General features: G+C 37.7%; 4 protein-coding genes across 7 annotated transcripts; 2 read left to right on the forward strand and 2 right to left on the reverse strand.

Moving 5' to 3' along the window:
* Positions 1-543: 543 nt before the first annotated feature.
* LOC127243035 (EID1-like F-box protein 3) lies at positions 544-1,713 on the forward strand. The gene has a single exon (XM_051262873.1). The coding sequence runs from the start codon at positions 643-645 to the stop codon at positions 1,465-1,467; it is 825 nt and encodes a 274-aa protein (XP_051118830.1). The 5' UTR covers positions 544-642; the 3' UTR covers positions 1,468-1,713.
* A 1,741-nt stretch (positions 1,714-3,454) lies between these two features.
* On the forward strand, positions 3,455-7,647 carry LOC127242816 (CSC1-like protein At4g02900). Its single transcript, XM_051262514.1, has 11 exons — positions 3,455-3,768; positions 4,608-4,757; positions 4,836-4,971; positions 5,210-5,311; positions 5,397-5,516; positions 5,589-5,669; positions 5,776-6,116; positions 6,201-6,446; positions 6,605-6,929; positions 7,024-7,257; positions 7,377-7,647. The coding sequence occupies exons 1-11, from the start codon at positions 3,455-3,457 to the stop codon at positions 7,602-7,604; spliced, it is 2,277 nt and encodes a 758-aa protein (XP_051118471.1). The 3' UTR covers positions 7,605-7,647.
* A 286-nt stretch (positions 7,648-7,933) lies between these two features.
* On the reverse strand, positions 7,934-10,973 carry LOC127242857 (protein PALE CRESS, chloroplastic). Its single transcript, XM_051262568.1, has 6 exons — positions 10,878-10,973; positions 10,443-10,637; positions 10,180-10,266; positions 8,670-8,720; positions 8,324-8,503; positions 7,934-8,164 (listed from the first exon to the last, which is right to left on the reverse strand). Exons 1-6 carry the CDS (start codon positions 10,971-10,973, stop codon positions 7,934-7,936), a joined length of 840 nt encoding a protein of 279 aa, XP_051118525.1.
* On the reverse strand, positions 10,557-20,350 carry LOC127242815 (mediator of RNA polymerase II transcription subunit 33A-like). Of its 4 annotated transcripts, XR_007836893.1 has the most exons (15): positions 19,885-20,349; positions 19,601-19,711; positions 18,210-18,557; positions 17,410-17,723; positions 17,243-17,334; positions 16,427-16,787; positions 15,772-15,982; positions 15,150-15,264; positions 14,738-14,899; positions 13,870-14,539; positions 13,558-13,764; positions 12,355-13,479; positions 11,037-11,205; positions 10,878-10,945; positions 10,557-10,637 (listed from the first exon to the last, which is right to left on the reverse strand). XR_007836893.1 is itself a non-coding variant. In XM_051262512.1 (14 exons), the coding sequence occupies exons 1-13, from the start codon at positions 20,157-20,159 to the stop codon at positions 11,075-11,077; spliced, it is 4,122 nt and encodes a 1,373-aa protein (XP_051118469.1). In that variant the 5' UTR covers positions 20,160-20,350; the 3' UTR covers positions 10,877-10,945; positions 11,037-11,074. The 4 variants fall into 4 exon arrangements, 2 of the variants coding, with proteins under 2 accessions (XP_051118469.1, XP_051118470.1); XR_007836894.1 differs by lacking the exon at positions 10,557-10,637 and having other exon boundaries at positions 10,877-10,945; positions 11,037-11,215; positions 19,885-20,350; XM_051262512.1 differs by lacking the exon at positions 10,557-10,637 and having other exon boundaries at positions 10,877-10,945; positions 19,885-20,350.
* Positions 20,351-21,033: the final 683 nt, after the last annotated feature.

The raw sequence follows: 21,033 nt of genomic DNA on the forward strand, positions 1-21,033 counted from the left end.
TATTAAATAAAACTTATCTTCTCAAATTTGGAAAAAAAAAAATGTGGTAACACTGAATAATTCTGTAACTTAATCTACATAGATAAATAATCTCCAAACTTTTTACTTGCTCGATTTTTTGTTTAAAATTCGAGTGTTGCTTTGTTTTATCCTTCTATGAATTTTGTGTAACCCGGAGCGTCAATAGAGTCAAAATATCCTATAAAAAAAGCAAATTTACGCGACTCAAAATATATCCAGATTATTTATACAACAATAAAATATATATAAATGAAATTGAAATAAAACCTAACATAAGCATTAAGGATTTGACAAAAACAAATAAACAATCCGAATTTGGTCGTTACACGCGGCGTCCACAGGGAAGGCCCACGTGTAGGGTATCCCCAAAAGCACACACGCCACGTGTTCTCAGATGTCCTAAAATTTACCTGAATGCCATTTGTTGCCGTACGATTGATCCATGTTTACCAATCATTTCACGCGACGTGGACCAATCAGAACCCGGCATGTTTCTTCCTAAACTGTTCCCTTTCCCCCAGCACGTGCCGCTATATATACCCACGGCTCGCCGGCACGGCGGCTCCGGGCTGCGTCGTTCACCGGAAAATTCTATTCTATTATATATAATTTATATATCCAATGAGTTTGGGAGCCGGGTCGAGTTCAACTCGGTCGGCGAGACTCACCGAGTCAGCCGAACCGGGAATACACAACGAGAAGATTCTACTTCTGGTTTTCGAGTCAATGAAATGGGACATCCGTACGGTCTGCCGGACCGCCTCCGTGGACAGGCGGCTCCGGGCGGTGGCGAAGCGCCTTCTCTGGCGGGAGCTCTGCATCTACCGCGCCAGGAGGATGATGTCGGCGGTGGCGGAAGGCGGCCGGGTGATCGGCGGCTGGCCGGCGATGGCGAAACTGTTATTCTTCTGCGGCGGGTGCGAGTCGCCAGTCCGGCATTTCGATCCACGCCGACCGGAGCCGGGTCACTTCGTCGAGTCGAGCCGGTTTTCTAAGACGTCCGGTTTGAGTTTTCTGAGGAAAGACTGCCGGGAGGATGTGCTGTACGTGACGGACCCGTGCGAGCACCGGTCGGGGGGCGGCGGCGGCGGGGAGGGGGAGGACGTCGGAATATACCGAGGGGTATTTAGGTCATTTCAGAGGTCGAGGACGCGGGAATGTTTGGTAAGGAGACAGGTGGAGTTCGAGGACGGGATCCGCTGTCCGTACTGCGGGACCCGCGTGTGGAGCATGACGGCGGCGCGGATGATACCACGAAAGAGCGCGGCGCGGCGGCTCGGCTCGAGGGACGGCGCCGGCGGGTTGGAGTATTTTGTGTGTCTTAACGGTCATCTACATGGGATGTGCTGGCTGGTGAGTTTATCGTCGTCGGATGATGATGACGGTATCAGCGATGGTGATGGACGGTCCAGATTTACCGGGAGCAGTAGCAGCAGCAGCGGTTAAAGTTGAAGTTTAGTTAGTTACTGCATCTGTCTGTATACGAATATTTGTCTTTTATTTTTATTTTTAATTTTATTTTTTTGGTGATGGATTGGGGAATCTGGAGGACACTTTTTATTTGCTTTGCATGTCCTTCATGCACCAGCAATTCATTTATGTGCTTAAGTTTTGTTTGTTTGAGTTTTGTCCCTTGTATTTCGACTTTATTCGGTTTTCTATGAAATGGATCGCAGGCTTTGTTTGTTTGTATTTTGCTTTTTGTTATTTCCCTTTTTCGTTTCTTTTCAATATATCAATATTTAACTATTATTTAAATCAATAATTAAAATGTATTCAAATATAATTTGAAAATTTTACTATAAAATAAAATTTAAATTTTGTTAGCTAGGATTGGGAAACATGCCGAATTCTGATTTATTTTTGAATGAATTAGATGTAGGACTTTATAAGGTTATGAGTTCTTTGATGAAATTTGAATTTGCACCCCCAACAAATTTAATAAAAAAAATTTAATGCTCCGTTTACATAGATGCTTCGGAAGTTTTTATGAAAAAATAAAAAATAAAAATTGATGTAATATATTTATTTATTTTTAAAAAAATATTGATAAATAATATCAAAATTTTAAAAAATGTCTATAAACAAAACATTCATAACCAAATGTCATTCTAAATGAAAACATCCAAAAATCATTTTTAACTAAAAAAAAGAATTAGAATTCTAAAAAGTCACACATATAAAACAAAATTAATGTAATAAGTAGCACTATCCTAACTTTAACTTCGGCTCTGCCATATGTGGTGCCATTATTTTTTAATTAGGCATGCAGGCCAAGGCCAATAATAATGAAATAAAAAAATTCTATTCAATGGCGCATTGACATGCAGACTAGAATTAGAATCCAGGGGCATTTTTGTCATTCCACAATCCATTCGTTACCCCCAACCAAATGACAGACATCCTATCGCCTTGCTCCCTCCGCCATAACATAAATAATTAGAAAAATAATTAAAAAGTGTATTAATAAAAATAATTATAAATTAATATTAAAATAATTAAATAATTTAATTAAAATTTAAAATATTATTCCCTCCGTTCCAAACACTTTGCAACATTTTTTTTTGTTTGTCCTAGACTCACTCCAATATTTCTAAATTTAGAAATAATTAATAATATTTATATATATATTAATATATACTTCACTTTATCTCATCTCATTACGTCGCTCAAATAAAAAAATAAATAATCATTTCTCTCTCCAATCACATTACTTAATATACAAATTATCTCAAATTACCATACTTAATATTCCCCACCTAAATTCTCGTGCCAAACACAAATATTGCACGGTATTTGGAACAGAGGGAATATAAAATATAAAATTTAAAATATGATTAAACTGTATAATATTTGTTCAGAAGGTCAACTATTTTGAAACTTTTCCAAAACTCCAAAAATATTCAAAAACTTCTATCTAAAACAAGCCTAGGATGTGTTTGTTTTTAAATTTCAAATAAAAGAATTTCACAATTTCTAATAAAAATACTATTTAAATTAAAACTTAAATCTCTTGTAAATTATTCATTATATTAAATAATTTCCCAATAAATCTAAAAGAGCATCATAGCACATTCCACTAACAAGAATATATCTAAAACAACAAAGTGCTGTATTACAGCTTAGCTTAGCATAGTCTTCTTTTTTCCTAATATCTCCTCCTTCATTCATTCCTCAATTACCACAGTTTTGTCTCAAAAGGGTTATTATATATAATTCTAATGAATGGTTTTTTCGATGATCCTAAGGTCAATGATTTTATTTATTTATTTATTTTTACTAAAGATTCTCTACTTTATAATCGAAAACATGCTTCATGTGGAATAAAAGCTCTATACTAGATTAGATCTTCGATCATTTTTATGTTCATTCTTTTCTAAACTAAATGCAGGCAAGTTTGTAGGCATAATTCTGCAGGTAATTTAAAAAAACCATGGCTAGTGAAGAAGACATTACCGCGTCGGCCGTGATCAATCTTGTGTCGGCGGTGGCGTTTCTGATGGCCTTTGCGTTCCTGCGCCTCCAGCCGATCAACGACAGAGTCTACTTTCCGAAATGGTACAAAAAGGGCGTGCGAGCGAGCCCCAAGAGTTCCGGGCCGTTGGTCAGCAAGTTCATCAACTTAGACGCCAAAACGTATTTGAAGTTCTGGACTTGGATGCCCGCCGCGCTGCGAATGCCGGAGCCCGAGTTGATACAGCACGCCGGGCTCGATTCTGCTGTCTATATTAGGATTTACCTTCTCGGGTAAGAGAGACTGTTCAATAATGACAATATTGATATCTATTGCAGAAAAATTTAGAACTGTTAAACGAACCGAACAAGTTTGAGTATCTGTTGTTCGAACTCAACTCGAACATGCCATTGGTATAGGCTTGACTCAGCTTGTTTAAGATTCAAGCTAAAATGGTGTCTTCAGCTTGGCTCATTAGTCATTAAGCTCGATTTCAAGCTCAGGCTCAAGCTCGAACTCGAGTTCGACTCAAATTTCATGCATACTATATATATATATATATATATATTTAATATATAAATTAAATAAATATAATTTTATTCCCAATTTATTATTATAATAAAATATTTAAATTTTATTAATAAATACTTTCTCCATTCATAAACTAACGTTCTATCTTCTTATTTGAAATACCCAACAACTATTGTCCTATCTCAAATTTTAAACACAAATTTTACTTGTTTATTCTTTATTCATTTACCATTTTTAATCTCTACCTTACCATAAAAGGTAAATTTGTCAATTTATTACAAAAAACAATTACCGAAAAATCCGTGCAAATATACTTTAAAATTATAAAAATTGGACAGAGAGAGTATAAGTTTTGATTTAAATTTTTTAATAATATATAAAATAATACAAATATGTCATTATTAACGAGTTCAATCGAGCTACCAACGCTTGGCTCGTTTATAGAAATAACAAATTCCCAAGCTCGTGGTCAGCTTGTTTATCTCTATATAAACAAGTCGAGTCAAGGTGCTGACGAGCCAAATCGAGCTTGGCTCAAAAGCTACTCGATTTATTTAATAGTTTTAGCAGTAATGTGAAGTAATTTCATTTTCGAATATAGGCTGAAAATCTTCGTACCTATTGCACTTCTTGCTTTCGGGGTATTGGTTCCCGTTAACTGGACAGGGAAAGCGCTGGCGAATGACAAAGATATAACATACAGTGATGTCGACAAGCTTTCCATATCCAATGTTCCTCCGGGATCTTTAAGGTGAGGTCACATATGGCGGCCATGAATGCTTCTCTTTTAGTGCTTTTGTGTGTTTCTCTAATGCCCATTTCCTTTCAGATTCGTTGCGCACATCGGAATGGCGTATATATTCACATTTTGGACGTTCTACGTCCTTTACAAAGAGTACCAGATTGTAACCAACAAGAGGCTCCAATTCCTAGCTGCAGAGGAACGTCGCCCTGATCAGTTCACAGTAAGTTCATTTAAATACTATTCATCAACGTCAATTCATCAATTTTTTTAAAAAACATTACATCAAATAACTATTTTTCTCTTCCAAAACATTGCATCAAATCGTAACTTTTTTACAATATTATAAAAATTCGAAACTTTAGAAGTAGACGAAGTCTAAAATTTATATTTAGTGCACATTTCCAAATCTCCATAATAGTATTACCTTGCAACTGATCTTTTCAAGATTCATTTTTCAGGTTCTTGTGAGAAATGTTCCACACGATCCGGATGAATCCGTCAGCGAGCACGTTGAACATTTCTTTCTTGTGAATCATCCCGATCATTATCTTTCACATCAGGTGTGAATCGTTGCACAGTATCTTCAAGTTAATCTGAGTGAAGTTGTATGATTCTCTGTAAAGTTCATCAATCAAAGAACTGCAGGTTGTGTATAATGCAAATAAACTTGCTAAATTGGTGGAGGAGAAGAAGAGCTTACTGAATTGGCGAACTTACTATCAAACTCGACACGAGAGGAATCCAAAGAAGAGACTTAGAACCAAGGTTCGATTTTCTTACCCCAAAAACTTTCGATCTTCTATAGCCTGAGAGTAAACTTTCGACTCGTATTTACAGACAGGTTTTATGGGCATGTGGGGAAAGTCTGTCGATGCCATTGATCACTACACATCAGAAATTGAGAAGATAAGTGAGCGAGTAAGGTGCTACTTAAGAATCATGTCAAGCATCCATATGATTTTTGATTCATATCATACCTTGATGAGTTTCGTCTTTGTAATTACTGTCTTTCCACCGAATGTAGGAAGCTGCAGAGAGGGAGAAGGTAATGAGTGATCCGAAGAACATAGTTCCAGCTGCATTTGTTTCATTCAAGTCACGTTGGGGAGCAGCCGTATGTGCTCAAACTCAACAAACAAGAAATCCAACTATTTGGCTGACGGAATGGGCGCCTGAGCCACGAGACATCTACTGGAACAATCTTGCAGTACCATATTTCGAGCTAGCTGTCAAGAAACTCCTTGTGGCTGTTTCGTTGTTCTTCCTCACATTCTTTTTCATGATCCCCATTGCAATCGTTCAGTCTGTGGCAAGTATTGATGGCATTGAAAAGGTCCTTCCATTTCTCAAACCGTTGATTGAAGCGTACGTAAGCTTGTTACTTTAAAGTGAGGTCTGTCTCTTCTCTTCAGCAATTTTCATGATTGGGTTCTCTTCTTAATTCTTCAGGGGGAAGATAAAGTCCATTGTTCAAGGCTTTCTTCCCGGCATTGCACTGAAGTTATTCTTGATCATTCTTCCAACGATCCTGATGACAATGTCCAAAATCGAAGGGCATGCGTCGTTTTCATCTCTGGACAGACGATCAGCTGCAAAATATCATCTTTTTGTACTTGTAAATGTCTTTGGCGGAAGTATCGTCACAGGGGCAGCATTCGAACAGCTCCATAAGTTTATCAACCAGGCCCCATCAAAGTGAGTTGCTTTTCAGTTCTTCCCTGCAACAATCAAATGCCTATATACGTCATTATCGACTCAAATAATCACACATATAGTCTTGCTGCACAGAACTAGAAACTTCCGTCTGAATAATTAAAAAAATTGATGGTATCCATGTGTTTGCTACCTTGCAGGATCCCAGAAACATTGGGTGTTGCCATTCCAATGAAAGCCACTTTCTTCATTACCTACATTATGGTCGATGGCTGGGCTGGGGTAGCTGCAGAAATTATCAGATTGGTTCCTTTAATCATTTTCCATCTGAAGAACACATTTCTGGTCAAGACAGAACAGGACAGGGACCAGGCAATGGATCCTGGCTATATAAACTTCGCCTCCTACGAACCTCGCATACAGCTGTACTTTCTACTGGGGCTCGTGTACTCAGCCATCACACCATTTATATTACCTTTCATCATTGTCTTCTTTGCTTTTGCTTATGTGGTTTTCCGGCACCAGGTCAGGTTTACCTTCCACAGGTCTCCATTAACTATACTTTAAGATGACAAAATCAATACTCAAGTGTGTGCATTTGCTTTTCGAAATCCAACAGATCATCAATGTTTACGAACAGAAGTATGAGAGTGCAGCTGCATTTTGGCCAGATGTTCATTTTCGTGTAATCATCAGCCTAATAATCTCACAAATACTTCTGCTGGGACTGCTGAGCACAAAGGATGCTGCACAATCAACTCCATTGATGCTCGTACTTCCTATCCTGACCATCTGGTTTCATCGATTCTGTAAAGGACGGTTTGAGTCCGCATTTGTTAAGTTCCCCCTGCAGGTTAGTCCAGGCTATTTTACTGAAAAGTTCTCAGAACTATATTTATCTTTAATTAGACAATATTCAAGTACAACTAATCAAACTAGCTTAGGAACTTATAACTATTTCCGATGAAACAGGATGCAACAGTGAAGGATATATTAGAAAGAGTTACGCAGCCAAACCTGAACTTACAAGCTTACCTACATGATGCTTATGTACATCCGGTGTTCAAATCAGCTGAGATTGAAGGGGAAACAGCACCGGACAAAGAGGAGAATAGTCCACTTGTTCCTACAAAGAGAACTTCACAGCAGAGCAGATTCACTGCAGAAACTGTATCAGACGAAACAGCAGGACAGCCATGAGTATTTCCACATACCTGGCAGCATTCCTTCCTACGCCGTGCTTCTGGATATAACACTGTAAATGCACAAATATTGATTTATTCAAGTTTATTACAACAAGATTGATCAAATAAAAGTTTAATTTGAACCTCACTAACAACTGTCATGGTGAATCCTTTCATATGACAAAGTTAAGGCGTGAACAGTAGAGAATGTACAGGTGCTAATTAATCGTGCGTATGTATGTATACATAAGTAAACATGTCTTCTGGATAATATAATAAACCAAGGTATTGTTGACGAAACACTGAAGCACTGTGTAGTACAGTTGGATATTCACTACTCTTGGGCTACCATGTCAAATTAATGGCCAAATCCAATAGTGCTTCTACTTGGCGAATGGCACGCTGTTTCTCCTGCTGTTTTAATCTACTAGCAACTGATTCTGGATCAAGGGCTTGCTTTGAAGCCGCCTCTTGTTCAGATCGGACCTCTTGCAGCAGTGCATCGACTTCCCTTACAAAATCTACTCTTAGAAGAACATCATCAGTCTCAACGGGTGGTCTCATTGGTCCTTGATGCTAGGACAAACAAGCAAACAAAACAATTTCGTCAGCAGATTGATGCACTTGCAAAGCACAGTCATGTTTAGAAGTTAATGTGGACACAACCCATACATTAATTTATTATTATGTCATGTAATTAGATTTATGAACTCAAATGGACTGTGAGGAATTTACCTTATCAATGTCGAATCCAGCAGGTACTAGAATACTGAATGGATCCTCTCTGGGAAATTTTTGAATCATACGCTTCTTACATACCTTGAGCCAACCCTCTTCATCAAACCCATCATGCATATTTAATAGTTCATTAAGTAAGCTCATTGCTGGGGTCGCCTCCCGTTTCAAAATCTCAGTCTGAACATAGAGATGATTCATACATATCAAAGCAAGGATTTAAGCCCGTAAAGGAGGACAGCGAGTAGGAAAACTCAAAAATAATAAGATAAAATACAACGGTAAGAAAAGGGCAATTATAATTACAATGAAGAAATCTAACAAACAGTATTCAGAAATAAAATACCTCAACCCTCCTGTACAAAAGATCAAGGCTTCTAATGACATCCTTTTCTTCCTGAAACAAGCATTCAAATGTCTAAAGTTACACTATCGAAATTACAACAAATTATGAGAGAAATAGGTTTTTTCCAAGGCTCACAGGGCACCTCCTAATAGCGGTTTTAATACTTTCTTGAACAAAGGCATGATGTAATGAAACAATTTGTTATGCAATTTCCCCCATATTTATATTTATATACAAATCATCTAAATAAATAAGGCAAGCATCCTATAAACCTTTCTTAAATAAGATAACTACAATAAATATAATATATTGCTTCTAAATATATTTTAACACCCCTCCTCAAATTCAAGATATGATCAAACAAACTTGATTTTGCCAGAAGTGACCAAAAAAGATATAGCCGAGATCTTCCACATACGAATTTGAATTCACTAAGATTGACTGAAAATGGTGTATCCGTCCACTGGATCAGAGTCAGAAGTAGAAGTCTCAACACGTTGGAAACATGACTCACTTGCTCTCAACGGAACTAAAGTCGAAAACATGACTCGCTCACTCTATAGAACTCGAGTCGGAAACAGGACTCGCTTGCTCACAACAGAGCTAGAGTCATAAACAAGACTCCCCACTCTCAATAGAGTTAGAGTTAAAAACAGGACTCTCAACGGCATTAGAGTCAAAAGTAGACTATATCAGTGGAGTACTAAAGACAGAGATGACATGGAAATAACAGCATGACCGAGCATGACTGTGAATAGAAGCGGATACATCAATAAAATATTAAAATATATATGAGATATAACGGGTCATGGATGTACCCAGAAAGAATTTGGCTCTAATAGCATGTTAGAATATAAAACTGAAATTCTTTATTTCAATCATAAGAATACGAACATATTTATAGTGATGTACAAATCATATAAATAAGACAAAGATCCTATAAACCTCTTAAATAAGAAAACTACCATAAATATAATATATTGCTTTTAAATATATTTTAACAATAATGTCTATCTCCAGTTTTACATTTATTCAATATTCATTCCATCCAATTCAATTGTGCACGTAATATATACTATGAAGTCTTATTTCATTTATAAGCATGACTAAAATTGCAAGGTTGAGATATCAAGGATGCTGATATAATATACAAAAGTAAATAAAGTTAGATTATTAGTATCATATCAAATTACTAGTTTCTACCGTTCAATAATTACCAAGCTTAACACATGAATTAAAACTAAGACCTCACATCCAGCATCCTACACATCTCATTTCGGTTGCATTTCATTTCCAATCATGCAAGTTCTGCAACCTTGACAAGGCAAGGAAATTCTCAAATGGCATTTTATAAGATTATAATCACACCCGATCAACGGAGTATGAATTAATTTCTGGAATAAGAATGAGAACAAAAGCATGCCCAGATCACCCACCCACCATATCCCTCCATCAAAACAGTACTATCAATAATTTCAAGACTCATCACAGGAACTGTAAAATAACTCACATCTCGGCGAGCGAGATCAAGGCGATTCCATATCACCAACAGCACTAGTTCATTCAGTTCACCTTTCTCAGCAGCTTCTTCAATTCTCTGTGGATAAAGGTGGGGATAACAATTATTATTACAATTACTGATTGTTCATTGCAGGGTTGGGCATCCAGTGAAGTGCCAAAAATTTATCTTCTTTCACCTCCAGCTTTAATCATGGCTAAAATAACTTTCAAGGATTATGGTTTCTGGTCTTCATTTTAATGCAGTTATAATACCTCTTCGATCTCTTCGGCTGCTCTTATAAAGCTAGTAACTAACTTCTTAGCTTTTCGAAGCTCTTCATCTGGATAAGCCTTCAGCCTCATTCCAATTTCACGGTATTCGTCAACCTTCCTTTCCTCTTCCTCTTCCTCCTCTTTTTGCTTCCTACGGAGCTCCTTTGTCTTTTCCCTCTGCTTAGCTTGCCATTCCTAACATCAAAATGGCTAATACTGTCAACTGTTATTTTCTGATTCCACATATCTAAGAAAAAAAATGGAGGAGTGTACTTGTTTTCAATATACTGACGCCATGAACATTGTCTACTCAACACATTCTTCAACAAAATAACTTCACAGCGCATAATTAATTGAAACATAAACCAGGAAATCGCTGGAAGGAAAAAATTAAATAAATAAAGTATCCGAGCAAATCTAGCGAAGGCGACGTACATCGTCGTAGTACTCTTTCGGAAGTCCATACAAGTCTTTATCCTCAATCTTCTTGCTTCTACAAGAAGCTGGTGAGTGCAACGCCAACAACCACATCAACCTTCAATTTTGAGCAAAAGAAAACCTCAAAGTTTTTATAGAAAGAGTTGAGATGCTTACTTCTGATAGAACGCTTTGCTCGAAAAGCTCTGGATTTATTAAATGCAGCGACGGAAGGAGAATTCACCGGCGGCGGAAGTGAGGCGCACGTTAGCAGGTGGAGATGGAGCGCCACTTGCACCTCCATCCTTTCTCCCCTCCTCCTTCTCTGGGTTTTGCCGCAAAACCCCTGCAAACCACTAAAAAATAAATAAAATAAAATATATTTTACTTTTATAATCATAATTTACCTAAACATATATCCAAACAATAATAAAAACATTTTCCACATTATCAATTTTGAAAAATATCTCATTAAATATATTTTTTATAATTTATTATTTTTTTATTATTTTTTTAATCTCAAATTCCAAAATAATTATATAAAAAAAAAATACTTATCTAAAAATTTTAAAATAATAACATATAATGTTATACAAGACTACTTGATTAAACAGGGATTACAACTTTCAAGAGTTTTATACAATGGAGCCTATGTTTTTCTTCCATTAGACTGGCCCAATTATTATCGGCAAATGATCAAATAGATCCAAATCTATTCAGCTCAAGCAAACCTGTCCATATTCGATAGGCCCAATTATCCGGCCCACATAGGCCCATTTTCAGTTGATCCAGATTTGATAGGCCCATTAAAAAACACAATTAGTGATACCCAAATCGTACAGGCCCATGTACGACACTGTTGGCCCAAATTAGACAGGCTCATTTGTTGTCGGCCCATATCAGACAGGCTCATTTAATGTCGGTCCATATCGGATCGGACTAAATTCTACTGGTCCATATCAGATAGGCCCAAATACCATCAGCCCATATAGAACAGGCTAAATTAAATGTCGGCCCATGCGATTTTGGCACATTTCTTGCCGGCCGAGACCAACAGCTAACTTCCAACTGCCTGATATGTTGTCGGCCTAATGGCCCACGTGAATTTCTAATTGGTGCATTTAATTTATTTTTGTATTTTGTATTTTTATTCATAATAGTTTGGATCCGGCAAAGAGTTTTGAATTTTTTTTTTCAAAAAAAAAAAAATTAATAATGATAAAAATTAGTACTTTATATAATTTTTTGTTAGAAAAGAAAATATCTACACAACGTGATAAACGTATAATTTATGTTAAGAAATACCAAGAAACAACACACCCTGTATCACAGAATATCTTTCCGTAGCAAAATTTGTAGGAGATCTAATCTGATTTTCATTTTTCAACATATATTCTCTATTTGTATTAACACACACCATTTCAATAACGTATGATTCTTTCTCCTAAAACCCAAATTCAAATTCAAATTCAAATTTAAATTTAAATTCAAATACCTGCATCAATGATCATTTCAGCAGCAGCTCCCATGGCGCCAATCCCGCTGACTCCAAGAACAGCAAGAGCAAGTTCCTCCTCATTCCATCGCTTCAGCCCTCTGCTAACTCTTTTCACCACCTCCACATTAACCTCCACCATCCACGCCGGCGTGCAGCTCACCATCAAGCTAAAAAACCCAGTCACATAAGCCCGCCAAGTACCCTTATCACACCCCAACGATATCTTCCCGTCCATCGCGCTACCCAGAAACTCCAAATGCTTCCCAAGAAAACCCGGCCGCCGTTTCGACGCCGGCGATTCCGAGTCCAACCCCCACGCGTATATTCCCGAGATCACCGTGAAGTAGGCGAGCGCGTATCCTCCGAGCATCGCCACAATCCCTCCCGACGACGAGGAGGAGGAGCCGTATTTTAAATCCGAGGCGTGGAAGGATATGAACCACGACGGGAGTATTTCTTTGATTAGTGACTGTACCGAAACCAAACCTCCGGTGAGCCAGACGAGCGAAGCGCCTAATGACGCCGCAACCTTGACTCGAGTCATTGAGTCGGAGAGAGAAACCTGGCCGTACTTCATCCTAAACTTTGTCTTGCCGAGTTTCTCCAATTTCTCGACCGGCAGCCCGCAATTCGCAATGTCTTTCACAGTGTCCATAAGAACAGAGACGATTTCTTCAGTTAAAAATACGGCGTTCCGGACCGCTCGATGAATCCTCAAGTATAGGATGCCGGGGGCGACGGCGGAAATGCCACCGGAAAAGTGAGAACCAAAGCCGTGGCCGAGGAGAGGTCCGACCCCGCCGTTGCTAGCGACGGAGGAGGAATTCAAACCGAGGAGCGTCGTAAAGGAGACGCGGATGAGCTGAACTAACGCGTCGTTATTGTGGTGGAACACAGTCTGGGCTGCGGAGAACACAAGAAAGTCGTTCCATCGTTTAGCCTTTTGCGCCCACAGAGCGCCTATTATCGGCATGCACGGCCAGGGGCAACTAATCCCGAGGTTGATCAAAACGGGACCGATCAAGTTTAGATATCGATCGGAGCCTCTGTCGAGTTTGTATGTTATTGTGAGACTGAGAAGAGCTGCCAAGGGTAATGGAAGTACCAATGGAGAATTTCCCCCTGCAAGAAAATCGATTATCAGTGCAGAGGAGTTTAATTTGTATCCTAATTAGTCAATCCGTTGCAAGAAATGGTCACCTGCAGCAAGACACGGGACATTAACACCAGTAGCAGCTAAGATTTTCTTAATCTGCTGTTCAACGCTCGACAAGTTTGCAGCCGGGCTCGGCCAGTCGGTTCCATTCATGTAAGCAGGCTTCCAAAGCCCACGAGTCACCTCAGCTGAAAAGTAACTGACTATAGTTCCCAACGAACCGGGGAGAAAATCGGCAAGATCTTTGAGCCCTAAAACACATTCCAAGCAGTTTAGCTGTTAATATATATTGCGAAGGACAAATAAAATTATGAAAACGATATGCACGAATGTTTGATTATATAGCATAGACAAACCCGTGGTCAGTTCCCGCGGCGACACTTTCCCATGAGCACACGCAGTAAGGGCGGCATCAAGAACAAAGGGAACAGCCTCGAGGATATCCCATGCGGGTATCTTAAGGCCGAGAGAATAATCGTCTATTCCTGATGCAGACGAGCTGCTGCTTCCGGAAGTTGTAGCAGACAAGGTAGGAGTAGGACCTCCTCTGTTGATTTTTCGGAACATCTTATTCAGGAGCGCCTCGACAATATGATGAACAGGATTCCCGGGAACCAGACTAGAAAGAACACAAGCAATACATTCTTGATGCTTCCTGTACCAACGCTTGAGGTTTGGAAAGGAATCCATGAATATAGGATCCCTACAAGAGGGATTTGAATATCTCGATGGCCGGTTGATTCGAAGCTGATTTTTCGGAGGGTTTTCGTGCAGTGCTAAATTGGAGTTGTGCACCAGTAAGAGGTACTCAGGTGTTATATGGGACCCGACTGGAGTCACCTCCCCCATTATATTCTCCAAAGGTGGTTGATTAAATTTCCAGAGCTTCAGCAATAGAGTGAATGCATTTGAAAATACGTCGTGAGAAGAAATTTCGTCTGTTGGACTAACTTTCCACGACATATTCGGCGTGCAGGAACCGAAAACTTCACAAATTGGCATCAGTGCAGCTGCGAGATCAGGAACCTGGAATATATTTAACAAGAGTTAAACGGCAGAAAGTAATGCAAAACTACGGGTAAAAGTCGTATATATAATCTATGGGTTGAGTTTAGAATATGTATTAAATTGATGGTCGAAAGAGAACATGTTTTGTTCAGAGCACTATAAGGCAACAATATGTAAATTATGAAGCAGTGGCAATAGAAGTGAAGCTTGGCCTACCAATCCGTGCAAAGAAAATATTTGTACGCAATCAATTGACGATATTCCGACCAGAAGAATATTCAGAAGTGGAGCATAGCCTATCAAATGGCTCTCACTTCCAGAAAAATCTTTAGGAACAGCTGGTGAAAGCAATCTTGTGATCAAAAGGCTTGTATGTTCCTGTCAACACAGACAAAAAATTATGCCGTATCATTTTTCGATGTAAAGCCATTCAAAAGTGAAACTCGTGTATTATCCCATACAAAACAACTGCCTTCTTTTAGAGTTCCTACCACCTCTAATCTCTACTGGAGGGTGCTAAAGGGAAATTAATAATTCAACAGCCAAATTGAAAAGCAACCAAAATGTTTCGGGCTCTTGAGTAATAATATAAAATACATTTACAGGCACAAACAATAATAAGGATTACCTGTATATTCCAACCACGGCAAAGAGAAGCTCCACAGAATATTGTAGCAGCAGAAACCTTCTCATCATCTGTACCACTGACAGCAATCTCATACAGCCTCTCTATCTCTGCCAAGCTTATGTCAAATCCATAAGCCTAAACTCAGTTGCTTTACCATATGGATATATAGAAAAATCCAGTACAATAGTGCGAAATACTATAAAGAAAAAAGGGGGTCTATTTAGGCTCCTTCCTGTCTACTGGATAACTGCACTAAGTCCCAGCACATGTTTTACACTTGCAACGAAGTTCCCTCAAACAGAAAATGACCGATGACATACATAGAAAGAGAACTAATAGTTCCCCCAATGACATACAAAATAATTTTCTACTTAAACATCACTTCAAAAACCTATTTCAATTTTAATTTTACTATTTCGAAAACAACAAAAAACCCCCAAAACATATCTAAAAAACCCCCCTATTTCTTGAATTACAAATTTCTAGAATAGACCACAATGTATCCCGGTGTTAATAGCCAATGAAAATGTTAAAAAGAAATTAATATTTTAGGATGTTTTATTACATCAACACAAGTTAGAAAACAGATAAATAGCATTAAAAAAGCAACTCTTTTACCTACCAAGTAGCTGGAGTTGACACCAATGCACTGACCATGGGAGGAGTTAAAGGTACCCCTTTCAATAATGATGACCAACCGAGCACTTGGCCAGGAGTGCTTCGAGGAATCTGGCTACAGCGGCCTTTGACATATCCAGGCCACAAATAGGCTGATGTGTCCAAAATGTTTCTGGCTATGCAGGCCTCAACAATTAGATGGCGAAGGTTCCCAGCTGCAATTAACATAAGTTAGATAAATATAGAAGATAAAAGTAAAGATGATGCGGTGACAAATAATAAACAATCCTTCATGAACTACATGTCACACTCCCGCCCAGCCATCTCAGTTGCAAACAAAAAATTAAATATAACAAAAACAAATTAAAATTAAACTTAAGCTAATATAGGCACACAAAGAGAAGACAGAAACTCAAAAAAGGCGACTAAAAGTTCAGCATGTGAATAAGAGAAACACAAGAAAAGAGAACGAACAGGCGATGCAAAGAAATCATCATTGCACGGGTAACCATATAATATATATACCAACACATTCCACCCTGAACCCTATACTGGTCTATAAGCAAGCCAACAATACAAAAAGAAGAACTTTCAAGTTTCAATCAGTGACTTTACCAATAAACAAAAATGATGGAACTCCGCAAATATCAAATACTCACAACAATTCAAGGGCATGTCATTCAAGCTCATGCCATCTAGGTGCCCACCGCTAACTGTTACGCCTGAAAGGAACAACATTGCTTTTGCAGCAGCTTGATTAGCCAATGAACTTACAGGTGGTGGTGGATCCAACAAGCCTTCAAAGTCACCCAACCACTGCAGGCTGCACACTAAGTCCTGACGGCGCTTTCCCTGCGGCTGGATATCTTTTCTTTGACTGATAGAATTTTGTTCAGCTTCACTAACCAATTTAATCTCTTCTTCTTCAATAATATTCACAATTGCAAGTGTTGTGGTGGACAATAACATGCATAAACAAGTGTCAAGGAGAGGAACAGGACCATCACTTGAATTTCTCTCCTGAATGGATCCAAACGGGGGAAAAATAACAGAGTTAATATTGCATAAAATTTAGCTTTCTAAAAGCAAAAAGGCCACAATATTGAGCTGTATTAACAATTATTGAACACATATCAACTGGAAATTGATTAGTAAATTCTTGTAACATATTGTGCAAGGTGTAAGAAGAGAGCCTCAAATCATATAAATTGTGAGGCAAAAGATAATCATAGGGTTTTGGTCAGATTATGATCACACTCTTAAGTTTCTTTTTTTCTTTTCTTTCTCTCTTTTTTTGTTTTATGTAAAAAAGAAGGAATAACTTACTTTGTCTAGAAAATGCCAACATAAAAGGAAACTGGCAATTATTTTCGTACCATCATTTCATGGATAGAAATTTCATGTCATTAAAAAGGCCTTGTGTTAATAATATACCAGAGCAAATTTGCAAGGAAAGTAATTGTGTTAGTTCTTACTCTCTGAACAACACGTAAAGCGGCAGTCCACAAACCAAGGAATGTATCCAGCCAAGTGGTCTGATTTAGAGCCTTGAGAGCCTTCACCAAACCTGAAATATGCACTTTGGATCAGAAAATTGGTAACCACATTTGCAACTTGTGAGCCATGGTTTCATGAAATATACCTGTAAGAGTTTCAGCAGCACTACTGGCCCTAATATAGCATCCATCCATTGCATCTTCTAAATAAAGCTCTATGGGGATCCAAAGGGTTGATTGAACATTACAACGATAACTACCAACATATTCCGAGGGAGATTTAGCTATTACAACATGAAATTGTTTTGAGTTTGTTTTGCATTCATGTGACAGCACTTGGCGAGTATCAGACGCTAATTTCAAGAGTGCCTCCGGAGATATATATTTTGAGTTCCTTAAGGATGATGAATTTGTTGCAAGCAATCTCAAATTCTGAGTGAAGCATTCCCAGTCCTTTGGCCTATAGAGAAAATGAGGAATGCATATTGTAAAACTAGTATATTTTTTTGGAAAGTAGAAATAGTTTTTTATGAGAAAGAGATCGGTAGAAAAATCAAGCTACAGACAAATAAATAGCTCAACATTTTATTTTATTTTATTTCTTTTTCTTTTTTTTGTAAAACTTGTACTCCATATGATTCCGGGTAGGTCCAAAACAAGCATAAACTGTGTCTTAAATACATCTCAACTATAAATTAAGCACAAATTGGTAAAAAGAAAAAAGAAAAAACCCAAGCTACAGCCAGATAGATAGCTCAACATTTTTTTTTGTGAAACTTATATATGATTGTGGGGAAGTCCAAAACAAGCATACTATTGTGTATTAAATGCATCTGGCAATTATAAATCAAGCTTAGATTATCTAAGAGTCAAAACTGTATTTCCGAAAAAAAAAAAAAAATAAAGGAAAAAATATATATACATATATTTATAGAAAATTGCGTACATGTTCCGGCGGGCCAAGTAGAGGATCCGGGAAGTCATTTTGTTTTGAAAAAATTCACCAATTATTTCAGTAGCCATAACAGTATTTTTCTTACTCAATGCCACCTGATACTCCATTATTTTTCCTTCAAAATTATCAAGAGAGTCAACTTCCATGTCTTGACTCCTGACTGGCCACCTTGATTTCTTCTCAGGAGTGAGTTCTAACAGAGCTTCATCGTCAAGTGATGCATCAAGCAACTCCCACACAATTGAAAATATAAATTCAACAACAATGATCCCTGGTTCAGAGGAATGCATCCCGTATATCTTATATAGCTGGAGCACATCATTAATAGACTCCATTATCCTGAAATTAGGTAGCTGATGGAATCAATGCTAGCAACAAAACTCTTTCAGAAATTATGATGCTAAAAAAGTCAATAATTAAAAGCAAAATGAAAATCGCATTTCCTTCATTTAAACATCAACTTTTTCGTCAAAACATAAGATCGTCGGATTGCCAGAAGAAATGAAATAGAGATACGACACTTGGAACTACTTATACTAGATTTTTGTAGAACTCGACACTCACAGTTCATCTGCTAACATATCACACAAACACAACTGAATGCAATGCATATAATTCAATAAATCTAAGGAAAATGATAGAGTTGAACACTATAGTTACATATTACTTTGGAAGCATATGCACTTTTTGTAGGATTCGATGGATTTTGCATGAAAACACACATATAGTAAATTGGAAAGTCACACTTAACAAAAGACACGCACAATGACTTCTACGATAAGATAATATTCGTCCAGTTTCCGCATACTAAACATTGACTATGTGTGGAAACTGTATCTTATTGAGGCGTGAAACCAGAAAAATCACCCCACCGACCAGCACAGGTTAAATATGGTTGAACAAATGGGAAGAAATCCAAAAGATTATATACAATCCAACTCAACCACAATCAAACCAACCCCAATCAAACCGCATACAATTTTGCTAAATGACACAAGATTCAAGAAATGATAATTGTTCCGAATGCTACATGACCTGCTGTCCCTTCAACAGTCAGAACCCCGTAACCAACTAAAACCATGAACAAATTGATGTATCTCCACACTAATCTTTCACCTGGGGAGAAAACTCCCTCTCATTCAACAATATATCCCACCAATTACATTAAAAGTTGCAGTTGTATTCTCACATACATCCATCATGATCCTCGAACTCATTTGGAATGAAAAAAAATAAACAAATATACAAATAACCACGCATAAGGCTTCAACAGTACATAATCATTCAGCTAAGAAACACTTACGAAATAAGTAAGATACACTGAGAGCTCAGGGTAAGTATCCACAGCGACAATAGTAAAATTTCAACGCAGATGAACATACCTCTGATAGTTGGGACCGTTGATCAGAGATGGCAGTGAGAAAGCATATCTTTTAAGAAGCTCCATGTACAGTCTATAGGCAGAAGGGTACTTCCTCCGCATCGGTATTACCCTGCACAATACTCCCTCATCACTTCACATCAAACCATTTCGAAAATACAATTGCAAGGTCAATCCGATAAGCATGACATGAAATGATCCTGCCTCTACACGCAGATATAATAAACTTTTTACTCGATCAGAAAAGGAGCACCCAAATGATTAGCGACGACGTTAAATGCAAACCTGTGAGAGAGAAGGGCGAGGACGAGCATAGGTGGAACAATTCGAATGGCGAACGCCTTGTCCAAAAACTTCCAGGCAACGGGAGTATTATTCGACCAGCAGATGTGAGAAACGAGAGCCTCCGCCAGCTCGACGGAGGGCATGGAAACTCCGGCGGCGGAGAGGTTGGAGGAGAGCTCTATCGACCACATGAGGGGGTCAGCGCCCCTCTCCTGCGCGGACTTGGTCAACTCCATTACAGAATCCAACCATCGGTGCTTCACCTCCGCCCCCATCCCTAAATTAAATCAAATTTGTTTGAATTACTCGTGGAATTGAAGAAACTGAGGTCAAGTCGGAGATGAAAACGGCGACGTGAAAGCGTCCTCCGGTGGTCGGCGAGAAGAGTGGGAAACTGCGAATCAGGAGCATGAGCAGGAAGGTTCAATCAGCATCGAAAGGAAGTCAATTTTTGAGTACCATTCTGTATGTATGTATGTATATGTGAAACGTAGGCTTACTTCAGTCAATGTATTTGGAAGTTTGTGGAGAGTTATTTAATGAAAATATATATACTCCTCCGTAGAGTAAACGAAAACATAAATTAAATAAATAGATAAATATACCCTTATTATTTTCCAACTCCAAATAAATAAAAGCTATAGGTGATTAGGTGCCTTTGTTCTGTGTTTTGATTTGAACAAAAAAAAAATTTAAATGAAATATAAAAAATTATATAAATAATATTAATTTTTTTAAAAAAATATATTAATATTTTTTTTGAAAAAAAACCAAACCCATACTCCCTACGAGATTTTCGTCAAACTACCATTCAATTTTCACTTATAAATATCAAATTTACATTTTATTAGAATGCAAAATTAATACATTCAAACAAACCTAGATTTTTTTTTTAATTATTTTTTATTTTTTTACCTTTATGATATTATTTTACTGTTCCATAGATATCTTTTATCTTGTTTTTATCTAAATTTATCAAATCCAACAATAATTTTTACTTTAAAAAATCATTACAAATATTTCCCCTAATTGTGTATTTGTTTTGATTTTCTTGTTTTTTTATCCTAAAAATAGAAATTCAACAATCCAAAACTCTAAGAGACGCTGATTCAATTAGTCCGATAGCTGATTCAATTAGCTGGTTTGACT

Source organism: Andrographis paniculata, unplaced genomic scaffold (genome assembly GCF_009805555.1).
Source record: "Andrographis paniculata isolate CXL003 unplaced genomic scaffold, ASM980555v1 Contig89END, whole genome shotgun sequence".
NCBI lineage: Eukaryota > Viridiplantae > Streptophyta > Magnoliopsida > Lamiales > Acanthaceae > Andrographis > Andrographis paniculata.